Source organism: Podarcis filfolensis (genome assembly GCF_964270895.1).
Source record: "Podarcis filfolensis genome assembly, chromosome: 3".
NCBI lineage: Eukaryota > Metazoa > Chordata > Lepidosauria > Squamata > Lacertidae > Podarcis > Podarcis filfolensis.
The window spans coordinates 109,860,352-109,874,411 of record NC_139606.1 but is presented as its reverse complement, the minus strand read 5'-3'; the positions used below and the strand labels follow the sequence as shown (position 1 = coordinate 109,874,411).

Here is a 14,060-nt window from a genome sequence, read left to right as displayed (position 1 = left end):
ATTGTAGCCTTAGTGGGTAAAGACTAACATATAATACCTTCTTGTGTAAATGCTTTTATAATGACTGGAGTGGTTATCTACCATCATCCTTACATAATCTGTAAGCAATTTTTTTCATGTAATTTGAAGAAGCCATTTATGGTCTGTAGTAAGATAGTTCTCATTAAGAACAACTCCCCAACAAAAATATTTTTCTCAGTCTATTGAACAGGTGTTACATTCTTTCTCTCTCTCACACACAAAGGAATGCAATGGAACATTTTACAAGCAACTAATAAAAAGGAAGAGAGATGGTTTATGGACACAAAACATAAATAATTGTTCTGTTACTGATGCAAAGTCATACAGGCTTCAGTATGAACAATGGAAAGAAATACAGAATCACATTTTGTTATGAGAAAATGGAATAGCACTTGACACTTGGAAGAGAACCTTTATATCTATATATATATCTATATATATATTAAAATACAAAAATATGCTTCTGTTGAAGGCTTAAAGAAAATAACTTAAACTATGAGAAGCAAGGAAATTCACAGTTGGGACGGAAACTCCTTTGCGAATCTATTGCAATAATGAGGCCATCATTTATCCCTTAGAAAAGTTAACACAGCGCCCATCCATTTGGGTGGAGGTTGTGCAGACAAAGGATGGCAAATGGAGTAGAAATTTCAGAAGTGCCTAAATGATGGCTGAGATTAACCTGCTATGCAAGTTGGATCTCAATCCCAAACATAATAGTCTGTATGCAAAGAGGTACTTTAGGCAACCCCAACAGTCTACCTGTGCTTACCCAGTGGGAATTTTGACTTTGGCTCTGAAACCAATCCCCCATGACATGTTAAAAATACTTTTGAAACTTCACCCAGTTTCAGAAGTGTTTTCTCATGCACCGTAGGGGTGGGTGGGGTGCTTATTAAGAAATGTAAGTACAAAGCACCACAGGCTGCAAAGAACAGATCTTTAAATCCTTGCCACTGACTTGAGAGTAAGTTCCTGCTGAAAGTCGGTTTACTAGTAACCTGCAATCTTCAAAGAGTTTATTCTGCAGTGTTCCCTTTGAAGTCTTTGGTCTAGTGCAGACATAACAGTGCTGATCTCTTACCTATGGATAATAGATTGGGAGTGAGCTGTGAGGTTCTGCACTTCTTCCACCTGTTTGCTTTTACCATAGTTCAGCATTAAATCTGCACCAATAGTTGCCTAAGGTTCCCATATTAATTGGGGACTGCAAATCCTGGTTTGGAGAAGGTATAGTTAGTGTTAATGATAATTTAGTGTTGATAAATATGTAATACAAATCTGTGATTAAGCTGACAAGTGACAGGACCCAAGATAGACCGGGGGGTTCTTGCACACTGTTGTGTGTGCACTTAGCCATAGGATAGTTGTGAAAATACTATGCCTAGTGATTAAGTATGGGAGTTTCTGAACATTCTTGCTATTGTAAATTTAAGTCATATACCTAACTTGTTTTTAAAAAGCTTTTGTGTTGAAAATATAAGGCACCAATATGTTTTGAGTTACACATTGCTTCTATAGGGCTTCCTACATTCTAAAAGGAAAGTGCAGTTTCCTTCACATGCAAATATTTGCTCATTTTATCAAACGGCAGGTAGTTTATATATAAACTAACTGCTAACTCATGAACGAAATGAAAAATATCCTGTAGTAAGTTGTTTTTAAAATATCCTAGTCATTGCATAGGAATAACTGCTGCTTACAGTCCAATCCTATGAAGTTTACTTTGAAATCAGTTGAACTTCCATGGGACGTATTCCCAAGTAAGTGTACATAGGATTTTCATGTCAGTGCTATGATCCACAAACCACTATAGACTGGTCCCACTGGGATTGCTCTTAAATAAGTGTAGTTGAGGTCTAATGTAACACATACAGCTCAATCCTATGTAAGTTTACCCCCAAAAGCAGGTCTAACTTTGTTTAAGGCAGGCATGGCCAAACCTGGCCCTCCAGATGTTTTCGGACTACAATTCCCATCATCCCTGACCATTGGTCCTGTTAGCTAGGGATGATGGGAGTTGTAGTCCCCAAACATCTGGAGGGCCAAGTTTGGCCATGCCTGGTTTAAGGAGACTTGCTCCTGAGCGCATATGTATAGGATTGCATCCATAGTCTGTCTGAGTGCAGGATCTAGTCCCAAACTATATTTTTTAAAAAGGAAGAAAAATCTAAATAACTTGAAATCAATAAAAATTTCCCTCAAACTTAAATGGGGCATAAATTATTTCTTCATATCTGAGAAACTGAGAGAAATGCATTCTTTAAAATTTTACCAAAATTCAAAGCTCCTCCTCCCTTAAACTCCTGAAGACATAGCTTTAAACATAATTTTCTACTGATCAATGACAGTAGCGCCCTGAATGAAACATGAAAATTAATATATTCAAAGTCCACATGGAGCATCTTGAAATCATACTACTGTCATCAGTGAAACGGTTCTCCTGATGATGAAGAGACTGTTTGAAACCACAAGGTGATTATTATATGGAATTGACATTTTTGCTTTCTTCCTGTTCTAAGAGTTTCTTTACTAGTTTCTCTAAAGTAAAAAGATGTTCATCTACATCTTCTGGCACGAGATCCCTGAGGGAGTTGCAGAGTTCAAACAGGTATTCTGTGTTTCTTCCACTGGGACCAACTGCATTAAAAATCTGTTTGGCAATTTCTTCTAGAGGTGCTGGTCCAAGGTAGTTAGGGTTTTCGCACGTTCCGATATATAACAGCACATCAAATGGTTCCACTGAGGGATCTTTCGGATAGAAAATGACAGTTGTAGTCCTGTAGCCACCTTTCTCTCGGAAATCGAGATATGCTTTTACTTCGCCTTCTTGTCCTGGTGGCAGTTTGTATGCAACACCCCATACACAGCCCTGTTGAAGAACACAACCGGGAAGGTAAAACATACTTCACTTTAATGGTGCAAAAGGAAGCAATTTAAATCAGGGATGGGGAATCTGGCCCTCTGCATGTTGTCTGACTACAACTCCCATTGTCCCCTGGCATCCTTCTTGGGGCTGATGGGAGTTAGAGTGCAACAACAATATCTGGAGGGTCACATCCCTGCTTGAAAGTTTTTCAGATGAGTTTATATCCAGAGTGCATACATGCAATGTCTCCTTCATGAAATGTCCAGGAAATCTGTGTGTAAAAGTTACAACTACATGTTCCAAAATCCGTATTTCCTGGGTAATCCTGGTGACATGTTTGTAGGGGAAAATGGAGAGCCTACACCTCTCTTCATCCTGTTTTTCCTCCCACACAGGCTTATATCAAGTCTGGCTGGGGGGAAAAGCTACCAGAAGGAAGGTATTACCTGGCAAAGATTTATTTATTATTATGTTTATATTATACCTTTCCTCCAAGGAGTTCAAGGTGGTGTGCATAGCTCTCTCCCTCTGCATTCTATCCTAACAACAACCCTGTGCGGTAGATTAGGCTGAGAGACAGCAACTGGGTCAATGTCCCCAAGTGAGTTTCATGGCTGGGAGGGAACTTGCACCTGGTATCTGCAGCCATAATCCACCACTACACCACACTGAGTTATTGCCATGTACTATCTAGTCCTGGCCTAAAAAGAGACCTGTGTTTCAAAGTGACTTAGTCAATGTTATGTTTATCTGGTGTGTGGTTAGTAACTCTGTTAAATATTAGGAAATCCCCCTTTCTTGTTTTTTTCCAGACTTGTCTTGCTTTTTCACCCTGCTTAAGCTAACATGTAACCCTGTAAGTACTGTACTGTTGAAACAGGCATGATTGTGCTAGTGTAGTGATATTTAAAATGAAATAAGAAAATTGCTAGTTAGAAGTTTTATTCTTATTTTCACTGCACTTTTAGTGGTACACTAATAATTGAAGATTGTTTACAGACTATAGATATAAAAGTTGTTATCTGCATTGATCTGAATTAGTTTGTTTTACCAGGACAAATACAGTAGAGGGAGAAAACACACACAAGCTGAACTATTCTTTGCTTATAGAGGAATCTGTCTGTTAGCATAATGGGGTCCCAACTGCACAGCAGTGTGAAAAAACATACCAGAAAGGTACAGAAAATTCACAATGGCTGACACTATGCTGTATTTTGCTGGCCTTGTCAACTACAAAAAATGGTTTAAGTCTATAGCAGCTATTACATTGATCTCAATTCAGTGTTAGCATTAGAGGGAAACTTTCTGAGATTCAAGCAGTTTTTTTCCGATCAAATGGAAAGTTCCATGTTTCAGTTTCTAAGCTGTGTTGCACTCAAATCTGCTCTTAACATTTAGAAATGAATGGTGTCACTGCCTACAGTGAAAGTGGGTAAAGTCCAGGGCAGAGCAACAATGGCTGGTTATGCAACACCATCCACATTATAAAAGGATGATTATTATTGATGAATATGCTGAAATATTAAGAATAATAATACTGCTGTTTTGAATTTTACACCTTTGACATACTAAACCATGATTTAACATGGCATGCACAAGTGGCAGCAAACACCAGGCTTATGTGTTCCTACCTGGTGGCCAGGAGGATGAGTAAAGCTTTTACTTTGCCTTAACCTTAAGAGTGGCTGGGGAAACCCAGCCAGATGGGTGGGGTATAAATAATAAATTATTATTATTATTATTATTAACCATGGTTGTATGGCAAACTGGTTGATACAAACTGTGAGTGTTGTGGTGAGACCTACTTGATTAAGATAATAAAGGCATATTATTTTACAAAGCTAAGCTATGATTAATTTCAAACAAACAAACTTCTGAATCTGGTTTCTGAAGCTGGTTTGTTTAAATTAACCATGACTAGCAACAGCCACATTTCTTGGTTTAAATCGCATAGGGAGTTGTAGTTAATTGGAAGCAAGAACTTCCCAATTCTTGCTGTTAGCTGCACAGGATGGAAGCATGCAAACCCACAGCTTGCTGTGGTTCATACAGTGTCCAAACCATGGTTTAGTATGACATGTGAATGCAGCCATTATCTCAGTAACCATTGCAATAGTCTGGTAAAATGGCTCACCCCTTCACCTTCATATTGCAAGAGGAAAGATGGGCAGAAAATAGACTGAAAGAGGGATTTAAGCTCACCACTAATTTGAAATAGAAACTTCATGGCCCTTGTTTTTTGTCCTATCTTAGGCATGTTTTCTTGGAATAAGTAGTACAGTGTTCATCAGGGCTTATCATGGTGCAGAGAATTACAGTCATAGCTACTACACTGCACCTAATTCAGCAAGTCACAGGGAAGGAACCTTTCTGTTCATCTCTTCACATTGTATTCCAAGCAGATTTTAACAGATGTAATAAAAATAAAAGCATTCTGCCATTGGCAGTGATCGAAAAATACCTTTAAAGCACCATGCAAATTCACAGGAGGTATGGATATCAAAGTTATTGCATAAAAGTTGATAGCTATGCTAGGAATGGAGAAAGAGTTTAAAATGAAGAGTATATCTGACTACTAAAGTGTGTGTTGGAATTATGGATCAAAAGTGTATCTTTCATTTTAGAGGGGGTGTTGAATCTGCCTTGGATAACCAGCAGGTTAGGCAAGAGAAAAAAGTGGTCTCTGAATATTGCGAGTGTATCTTGCCATATCTTCTACCCAGTCCCCTCTGAAATCTACAGGTAGAGCTACACATTACAAGAAAAAGAAAGGGTGAACTGGCCATTTTTATTCTTGTTCGTTTTCCACATTTTTATTATTTGTAGAAGAGGAGATCGCTTCTTCCAAGCCAGGACAGTTACGCTATATATGTGCAATGGTGTCTAGTGTGGGCCGGGCTGTCTTTCCCTTGCTGGTGTCAAACAACTGTTTGTGGCTTTTGTTCATTTGGCTGATGGATGAGGCCAAAGCCTTCTTTCCCTTTCTGTATAGCCGTGGCCAGGTTTGGGTCAAGGAAGCATTTTTTGAAGTTCATCAGTGAGCATGGAAGATTTTAAACACCCCTCCCTCCCTCCGAGGGCAATCACAAATTTAACAGCAGCTTGCTGAGATAATGCCCCAACCATGATGAAAGAGGGTAATTGGCTGCAATATAGTATCTTGTGGCTACACAAATCACTGAGAGAAGGGAAGGTCTTAATTTCTTTTGGTGCAGTGTCAAACTGTTAGGTTTACTGCAGCCACAAAAGTCACTAGCCTGCATTTTTTTTTGTTAGCCTCCTAAGAGGCTAGTAGCCTATGTTGCCATGCTGCCTTCAGAGGAGAGGAAGTCCCCCCTGTGTGGCCTACATGGAAGCTCAAGTACAGAAAACAGGAGTCTTCAAAAGTGCACAGGAATTGATTTATTAGAGGCCAACCTGTGTGAATCAAGAGACTCCTCTTCAGGGACAGATGAATTAGCTTCCTCTGGGAAATGAGTTAAACTGTGTGGTTGCCACACAGCTCGCCAAGGCCTTCCCAGGCCCCCTCATCATCCTGCTCTGCATTGCAATTAAGCTTCAAAGAAGTCTTCTGTAGCCAATGGAAAACTTACTTGAAGCATAATTACAACTCAAGACAGGATGATCTTTATGGAGCTTGTAGCTGGGGAGGGGCTAGCCCTCTCCAGCTGCATTTCCCAAGCAAATTACACTTTATTTTGGGCCTAACTGATGGTGGAGAAGGCAGGGGCAGGCAAAGAATGTTGTGTGCCTGGGTATGCTGCCCATTATAATTTTTCCAAATATGCCCATGGGCTCCAAAAGGTTGACTACCCCTGGTTAAACAGTCTTGCATACTGTCGGGAAGCAACATATATCTGAAGAAATGGGTTGGGCTTAAATAAATAGTTCTTGAGTTTCTTTGGATAAAAATTGTAAGCTTTATTAACTATAAAATTATATGCATGTTTACTCAGAACTAAGTCCCACTGTGTCCTGTAGGGCTTGCTCCCAGGTAAGTGCATAGGATTGCAGCCCAGGTTACTTTTTCTGTATTTCAAAATTAAAGAAATACAGCTGTACAGTATTATCAAAATATGCTTCTGAGTTTTTCCAGAAGAATGTATGTACTAAATGGTATATAAAAACAGAATCTACTATACCTCAGGATCTTCAATAAGTGTCACAACTCTTCCAGGCTAAAATTAAAAGAAATATCACAGTAAAAAGTTTTTATTATTAAATCAGTAGCAAAAAATGGAAATATATATATTTAAAAAGAGGACCACAAGACTATCAAACCAATACAATCTATTTGGAAGAGTGTGACCTTTATTTCTGATGTTGCGTGGTACTGTATAAAATCTGTGCTTAGGGCAGACACACTATGAGCCTGACAACTGCATGGCCCAGTTAAAGGCTGAACACTTACTACTGGTTTCTCTAATGATTTACATAACACTGACCAAAAAGCTGTGTCTTGAAGCTAGTGCAGATGCGGTGCAACTCAAAAGTTAATTGGGGAGTAAAAACCTGGAATGGACTACAGGATTGCATGCTCCCTCCTCACCCCAACTACGGATTGGACTTACTTTTTACCGTTCTAACCAAGGATAACAGAGCTAGTATGGTTTGGTTGTTACAGTGTCTGATTAGGGCTGGGGAGAACTGGGTTCAATCCTGAGTCAGAAGTGGTCTTGGACTAGTTCACTTACTCTCGTGTTTAACCTATCACACATACTTGTTATGAGGATATAAGGGGGTGGGAAATATGTAAACCACACTGAGAACATTGGAAGAAGGGAGAGCTAAAATGTGACACATACAATATGGGTAACTATATCCAAACTGGGGCGTGTCCTTATTCTGGATTAGAATGAGCAGGCCTACCTTCTCCCAGTGGTGCATTTGAATACAAGAGGAGAGAAAGGAAAAGGAGAAGATAACCCTAGACTAGAGCCAAACTGCGTATTACCGTATTTTTCGCTCCATAAGACGCACTTCCCCCTCCTAAAAAGTAAGGGGAAATGTGTATGTGTCTTAAGGAGCGAATGCAGGGGGGAGGCAGGCAGGAAAAGCCCCCAAGAGCCACACACAAGCTCCGCGCGGCTCTTGCGGGCTTTTCCCCCAGGAGGGAGAAGGGACTGACGCGGGCAGTCAGTCCCTTCTCCCTCCTCGTAGAAAAGCCCGCAGGAGTCGCGCGCTCCTTAAAGGGTGTGCGGCTCCTGTGGGCTTTTGTGGGAGGTGGGGATATCGCCATAGCCGCAGGCAGCCTCTCCCGGCCGGAGAGGTTGTGCACGGCTAAAGAGAAAGCCAAGGCAGCCAAGATTTTTTTTCTTGATTTCCCCCTCTAAAAACTAGGTGCGTCTTATGGTCCGGTGTGCCTTATGGAGCGAAAAATACGGTACTTAAACCAAAAGTGACTAAAAGTCCTCCAGATGTTGTTGCATTCCAGTTCCCATCAGCTCCAGCCGCCATGGCCCATTGTCAGGGATGATGGGAGTTGTTGCCCAACAGTTGTCTGGAGAGCGGCAGGCTAGCTGCCACGGCTTAAAATGTTGGCACACATGCCCTGACCCTTGTTGCAAACAGGGAACAGTTGAGGTGGGTAGCAGCCAGCTAGCTGACCTATGACCATCTGTTTGCTGCAGAGCCCATATTGCAGCTTGGCTGGAACATAATGGTAGTGAGCAGGAGGGCATAGATGCACCTGAAGGAATTGTGCCCTATGGTGTTTGAAAGGGCAGCACCATGGGATAACACGGTTGGGCACATAACTAGGGTCTGCTGCTAACCCAGGGAGTCCCCTGGACCTGCTGTACTTCTGCCTGTTCACCCGTCCCTTCTCTGTAAGCGGGCAATGATTGAAAGCAGAGCAGCAGCCTTACTCTAGACCTCCTATCTTTTAATACTCTTTCAGTCCTCTTCACAGCAACTGAAAGTGCCTATTAGAATGCAAAAATGGGCATGAGTGGAAGAAATACCAATGTGCCTAGAGCCAAATCTACAAACTGCTTAGAAGTTAATTATTTGGATTTATTTCTATTTAATTTTGCTGGCTTCAGTGGGACTAAGCAGTGTTAAACCCAACCGGCAGTTAACAAATTGGAATTAAGATTTTTTTAACTGCAATGCTCACCTATGTTTCACATGTACTTAAGGAATCTTTTGAACTATATGTGAGATATTCAGCACAACAATTTCTGACTTCTGATTATTGTGCAGCTGCTGGAGTTCTGTTGCCATTAGGGAAAAAATAAGCCAAGATAGAATTGGTCACTGGAGAAAACAGAATACTGAACTAGATGGACCTTTGATCTGATATGGTAGATATATTGCAACCTGCGCCCCCCCCCTGAATTATTTTTACTGCTTTATTCAGTGCATTACCTTTTAGGAGGCAAGTGCATTGCACTCTTAAATACAGATTTTGTGGAATTCATATGTGGTAGAGAAATTGGTTTAGTGTAACTGATTATTTTTCTGTGTTTTTCTGTGGAGGGGGAAGCAAGAAGCTTTTTTTTCCTTTTTGATATGAAAAAGTATTCTTTTATTACCCATTTCAGAAGGTGTTTTTTTATTTTTATGGAAACAAAATAGGACAGCAACCCAAGTCCAAAAATAAAATAAGTCTTGTGCTAACATTTTCTCTCCTGAAAGTTTTGGCATTGCCATAGATCATTTTTTATTCTCCCATTTTTAGGTTGTATCATGCTTGTTTAAAGCAGTGTTGGAGTGCAACAGATTTTTGTTTTAACCTTTAAAAACTACTAGGCACAATGCATTTTTGAGCAGTCAATTACTTGCTGTTGGATATTATTAAATCTAGAAAAGTTCCAGAATGTAAAGGGCTCAGAACCCAGCTTCCTGTATTTTTAAAAAGTAAAATTCTAGCCTTTATGATGGAAATATGATTGGAAGTGATTGGGTAATACCTGCTGAAATCCTACAAGTGAGACAGAATGTGTGTGCATGTGTGTGTCAGTGCCTTGTCTGTGACAATCAAGAACCATAATGATTGATCTAAAATGGCAGACATTGCAGAACTGTACACAAAATAAAACTGCGATTTTTTTCTGGGAGCAAAACTAAAAGTGCCTGGGTGCAGAATTTTAATTTTTAAGCATAGCTTACACACAGTTCTGAGCATGGTCTATAAAAGAGTAAACCACATACTTTTAAATTTTGTCTTTATCACCAGAAACATTTTTCCTCTTAGTTGGGGACACCCTGATTCCTAGGTAATATTAAAGCTTTGTGCAGACATGTTGTTTGAGAACAGGTTCATTAAAGTAATCACTGGTGGTATTAGCATGTACAGTATGTTCCTGAGAACTGGGTACCCTCCCCAGGTATTTAGCAAAGGAATTTAGCACCAGATCTTATATCTGAACCAGTCCTTAGAATCGGCCTTAAATATTTATATTGAGCTGATGTCTAACCTCAGTTATGAACTCGCTATGTGACCTAAGGCTGTTGTCAACAAAATGGAAATAAGAATGAGGTACACTATAATTTGTATGTAGTTTCTGTCTCCCTGCTCTTCTAAAGAACAGTCATTTATATATATTTTCTGTACATCAAATACTAATCGACACTTGGCTCAGTTTAATCCAATTGGCTGTTTAAAGAAACAGTTTTACCCAGAGTAGTCATTAATAATGTTTTGTACAATAGAATTGCATGTTGTACCTGTTTTTTCTTTTTAAAAAACAAGCTGTTGTCTGTCTTGCAGTTTGAGTCAGATTGTCAATCTTAATCTTTGTTGCAAACTTCTTGTTCATGCAGAACAAAAGAAAAAATGCAACATACATTATATCAATTTAGCATTTTTCTGTAGATTTATGACTGTGTTTTCACAAAATATTATGATGCACCTTAAAATGATTCCCAGAAGTCTATCTTATGGACTACAGGTTAGAGATGTGAATTTGGTAAATGTAAAGTAAGGGGTTCTGAAAGGCACAAGCTGTAATAAACAACAATATGGCATATTCTCATTCACAAAATAATGCCAATTATTTCTAAGTGTTGCTTCATGTATGTTGACAGTCAGCTAAGTACTTCTGATGACTGAATAATTTGCCGCATATGCAGCTGTAAATAACATAGCCCAACCCTGTCAATGCCATTCTCTTAGATTTCTGGACGTTTCTGGATCCCATTGTTTCCTTAGCTCAACAAATGCTATTTAGAATTATATAAGCTCTATAGCCCTTGTATAGTGAGAAGCACATCGGGTTTCAAAGTACTTCAAAGTACTTTAAAATCTATTATTTCCATTGAGGTAGCTTTAAAAATGCACTTTCCATGAAATGGAACAGTTTCCTCAGAAATTTGGGATGCACAAACTTATGATGGATGGATGAAATATTTATGTTCTTTATACTGCTAATGGCATACTGAAACTCATACAAACACTAGCTATAATGGATGTGAGTTGCTTAGATATTTTTCTAGTAGCTAACAGCCTTAATCTTATCAATTGTGACATGAAGCTGAAGATAATGCTACAAATATAATTATGGCTATGATTCTAAATGCACTTTAGTATTAAAAAAGAAGAAGACACTGTTATTGGGCCAATGTTCGCTAGAGAGAAGGAGATCTCTGAACAGTGATCTAGAGTAAAGTAGACAAGTTTGTGTACACTACCAATTTTTCCTGGATGGTGAAATCCCAAGCAAACTCTGAAAAGGATCTCTAAAAAAGAGTGAGGGGATTAAGAAAAAAAATGTAGGGGTGGAGAGAGAGACATGATAGTAGCTTATAAAGGTAGGGAATGGTGTGGATAGAGTATACAGAAATTATTTTCCTCTTAACACTCAATACTTGAAGTTGAAGTCATTCATGAAATTGATTTGCAGTGGGTTCAACATTATAGGCAGGATTATATGCATACTGAATGGAAAATAAGGAATATAATACTGTACGAGAAGCTGCACTGATAACTGCATTAGCGACATTATCTGGTATGTTAGTAACTAAGTTTAGCTATTTGGACAGGTAATACAAAATAAAAGAGGACGGAAGATCTCTGTCTTCATCACAGCAAGCTCCCCATGTAAAGAAATAAAATAGTTTGAGAACCACCCACCCCCATCTGAATTTTTGACAACAGCAACATTAGCCTTGACAGAAGAATGGGAAAATGAGAGTACAGGGTGTGCTTTAAGGGAAGTTTTAGGGGCAAGAACTACAGAATTGTTGTGTTGGGCCTCAACAAACTCTAGCATCATAAACCCATATACCTGCTTATGTCACTTGTAATAAAATATGGGGGGGGGGGCGGAGTTTAGCCAGGGAGTAGCTTGCAATTCCACATGGGATTCAACATAGCTATTTCCAAGATTCTTGGTGTTAAGTACCGAGTTACACGTTCAGAAGAATTGCATCGTATTTTTCTGTTAGCATGCCACTTTGGGAAGCCAGTGGTGGAGCATGCATGGCAGCTTGCTTTTCCACATCAAAACATCTCTGCACAGAAAGAATGAGTATTTTAGGGATGGGACTAGGCTAGAACCTTCCCTAATGTGCTAGGTTTCCAATTGTGGGGAGTTTTTGATGAGGGAGAGCATTTCCCCCTAACTACAGTGCTCTGCGATTCTTCCAAACACATACATCAACCTTACCTATTTATGCCTGAGAAAAGGAAGTTGACCTAAATATTTCCCAACATAACCTCTCTCCCTTATATCTGAAATATCTCAGGAAATACCCCATTGGATTCAGCATGACTTACTTCTGAGAAAACATGCACAGGATTGGGCTTTGAATCTATAGCGTTCTTTGAAAAACAAACAAACTAGGACTTCTGTTTGTTTACCCTAACAGATATACCCAGATTAAACCTCCACTTTTTCTTGGCAAATATTCAAGAAAAAGTAGGTGCAGTAGATGCTGACATAATGCAGTGACACATGACTGAAGATGGGAAGCCCCCCATCCTTTGTGCTCCCCAAAATAGGGGACAAACCTTAGGCTTGAACAGTGCCAGAGTCTTCTCATTAAAAGGTTTGCAAAAGTTGCTTAACTATAAAGTGTGTATGTGTCTGTCTGTTTCAACACCCACCCTGGTCTTTTAAGAAAGTTTAATAGTAACCCGCCCTGTTTGGTGCCTAGCATAACCGGCTGAGGGTGTATAGCTTATGTAAGAGGTGACCCAATGTAAAGCAATTAAGCAAAGGTACACAAGGAAGAACCGTCTTGGGAACTGTGCCAACATCCTCAAATGTTCTCTCTAATGTTCATCTACTGTCCTCTCGTACCGGCTTCGCAAATGAACCGTGCCAGGCTCAATTCCACCCCTTTCAGCACAATCAGGAAAATGCGAGCATTTTGCATCGGTGGTTGCACTGATTTGCCAACCGGCTTTTGCGTGGCATGGAGAGTGAAAAGCGTGCGTGTGTGTTTGCGTGGAAAATGTTTGCAGGAAAGTGAACGGTTACAAAACCCGCACGGTTGTGCGTTGACAAGAGTAAACCCGAGCGGTAATAAGCGCTGGGATGTAAGTGTGAAAGCGCGTCTGGTTTCTGGGGACTTCTCTGCGCGCGGGGAAAACAGGGAGACACTCTTATTGTGAGACAGCCGTCTTGGCGCTTGCGTACCTGCGGTGACCGGGCAAATGGCAGCGGGGCTAGCTGCCCAGCACCTCTGCGATGGGTTGTCGGCGGCGCAATTCAGTCCTCTGCAACTCCGCCTAACTCCAGTGCGCCCTTCCCACGGAAGGAGAACCGCGAGGTACCCCCGAGTCCTGCCTGCTTGCCTCTTCCCCATCCTCTCCCAGCCTCTTGCCGCTCACCTTGCCCGGCACTCCGCGGTGATCCGTGCTGCCTTGCCAGAACCTCCTGCTGTAGCCCGTGATGTACCCGACCATCTTGTCCTCGTAAGGGAAATCCACCTTCCAGATGAGGGAGCCGTAGCCAAACACCCACATGCTTCTCGCGCCGCCGCTCTCCTCTCCTTCTTCGCTCTCCCGGGGATCGGGAGGCAGGGGGCGGCCCTGCTGGGGGCTGCCGGAGCTCTGCATGCTCTCCCCGGCCAGCGATCGCTCAGCAAGGCACCCTGGGGCTTGTAGTGCAGCTTGCTCGGCCGAGCGACCGAGCCCAAAGAGAGCCCCCAGCCTCCGCGGCTCCAGCGCCGGCTCCCCGATCGAGCCACGTGCCTCTCCTTCGGGCTGTCGCCGCTAGAG

The 14,060-nt window shown here is 41.0% G+C and overlaps 2 protein-coding genes across 7 annotated transcripts in view; one reads left to right on the top strand and one right to left on the bottom strand.

Moving 5' to 3' along the window:
* The window catches only part of ASB3 (ankyrin repeat and SOCS box containing 3), a 51,324-nt gene that overhangs the window by 3,161 nt on the left and 34,103 nt on the right, over nt 1-14,060 (top strand). The gene's annotated exons all lie outside the window — the stretch shown is intronic.
* Nucleotides 188-14,048, bottom strand: CHAC2 (ChaC glutathione specific gamma-glutamylcyclotransferase 2). Of its 3 annotated transcripts, XR_014545861.1 has the most exons (4): nt 13,671-14,026; nt 7,033-7,068; nt 2,083-2,893; nt 188-1,964 (listed from the first exon to the last, which is right to left on the bottom strand). XR_014545861.1 is itself a non-coding variant. In XM_083605610.1 (3 exons), the coding sequence occupies exons 1-3, from the start codon at nt 13,896-13,898 to the stop codon at nt 2,504-2,506; spliced, it is 654 nt and encodes a 217-aa protein (XP_083461736.1). In that variant the 5' UTR covers nt 13,899-14,045; the 3' UTR covers nt 188-2,503. The 3 variants fall into 3 exon arrangements, 2 of the variants coding, with proteins under 2 accessions (XP_083461736.1, XP_083461737.1); XM_083605610.1 differs by having other exon boundaries at nt 188-2,893; nt 13,671-14,045; XM_083605611.1 differs by lacking the exon at nt 7,033-7,068 and having other exon boundaries at nt 188-2,893; nt 13,671-14,048.

Excerpts from the sequence above, each read along its gene's own strand:
- CHAC2 (XM_083605610.1), bottom strand. The coding sequence starts at position 13,898 with ATGCAGAGCTCCGGCAGCCCCCAGCAGGGCCGCCCCCTGCCTCCCGAT. Across the intron at positions 7,069-13,670 it reads ACCGCGGAGTGCCGGGCAAG|CCTGGAAGAGTTGTGACACT; the intron begins GTGAGCGGCAAG and ends TTTTAATTTTAG. Across the intron at positions 2,894-7,032 it reads CACTTATTGAAGATCCTGAG|GGCTGTGTATGGGGTGTTGC; the intron begins GTATAGTAGATT and ends GTTCTTCAACAG.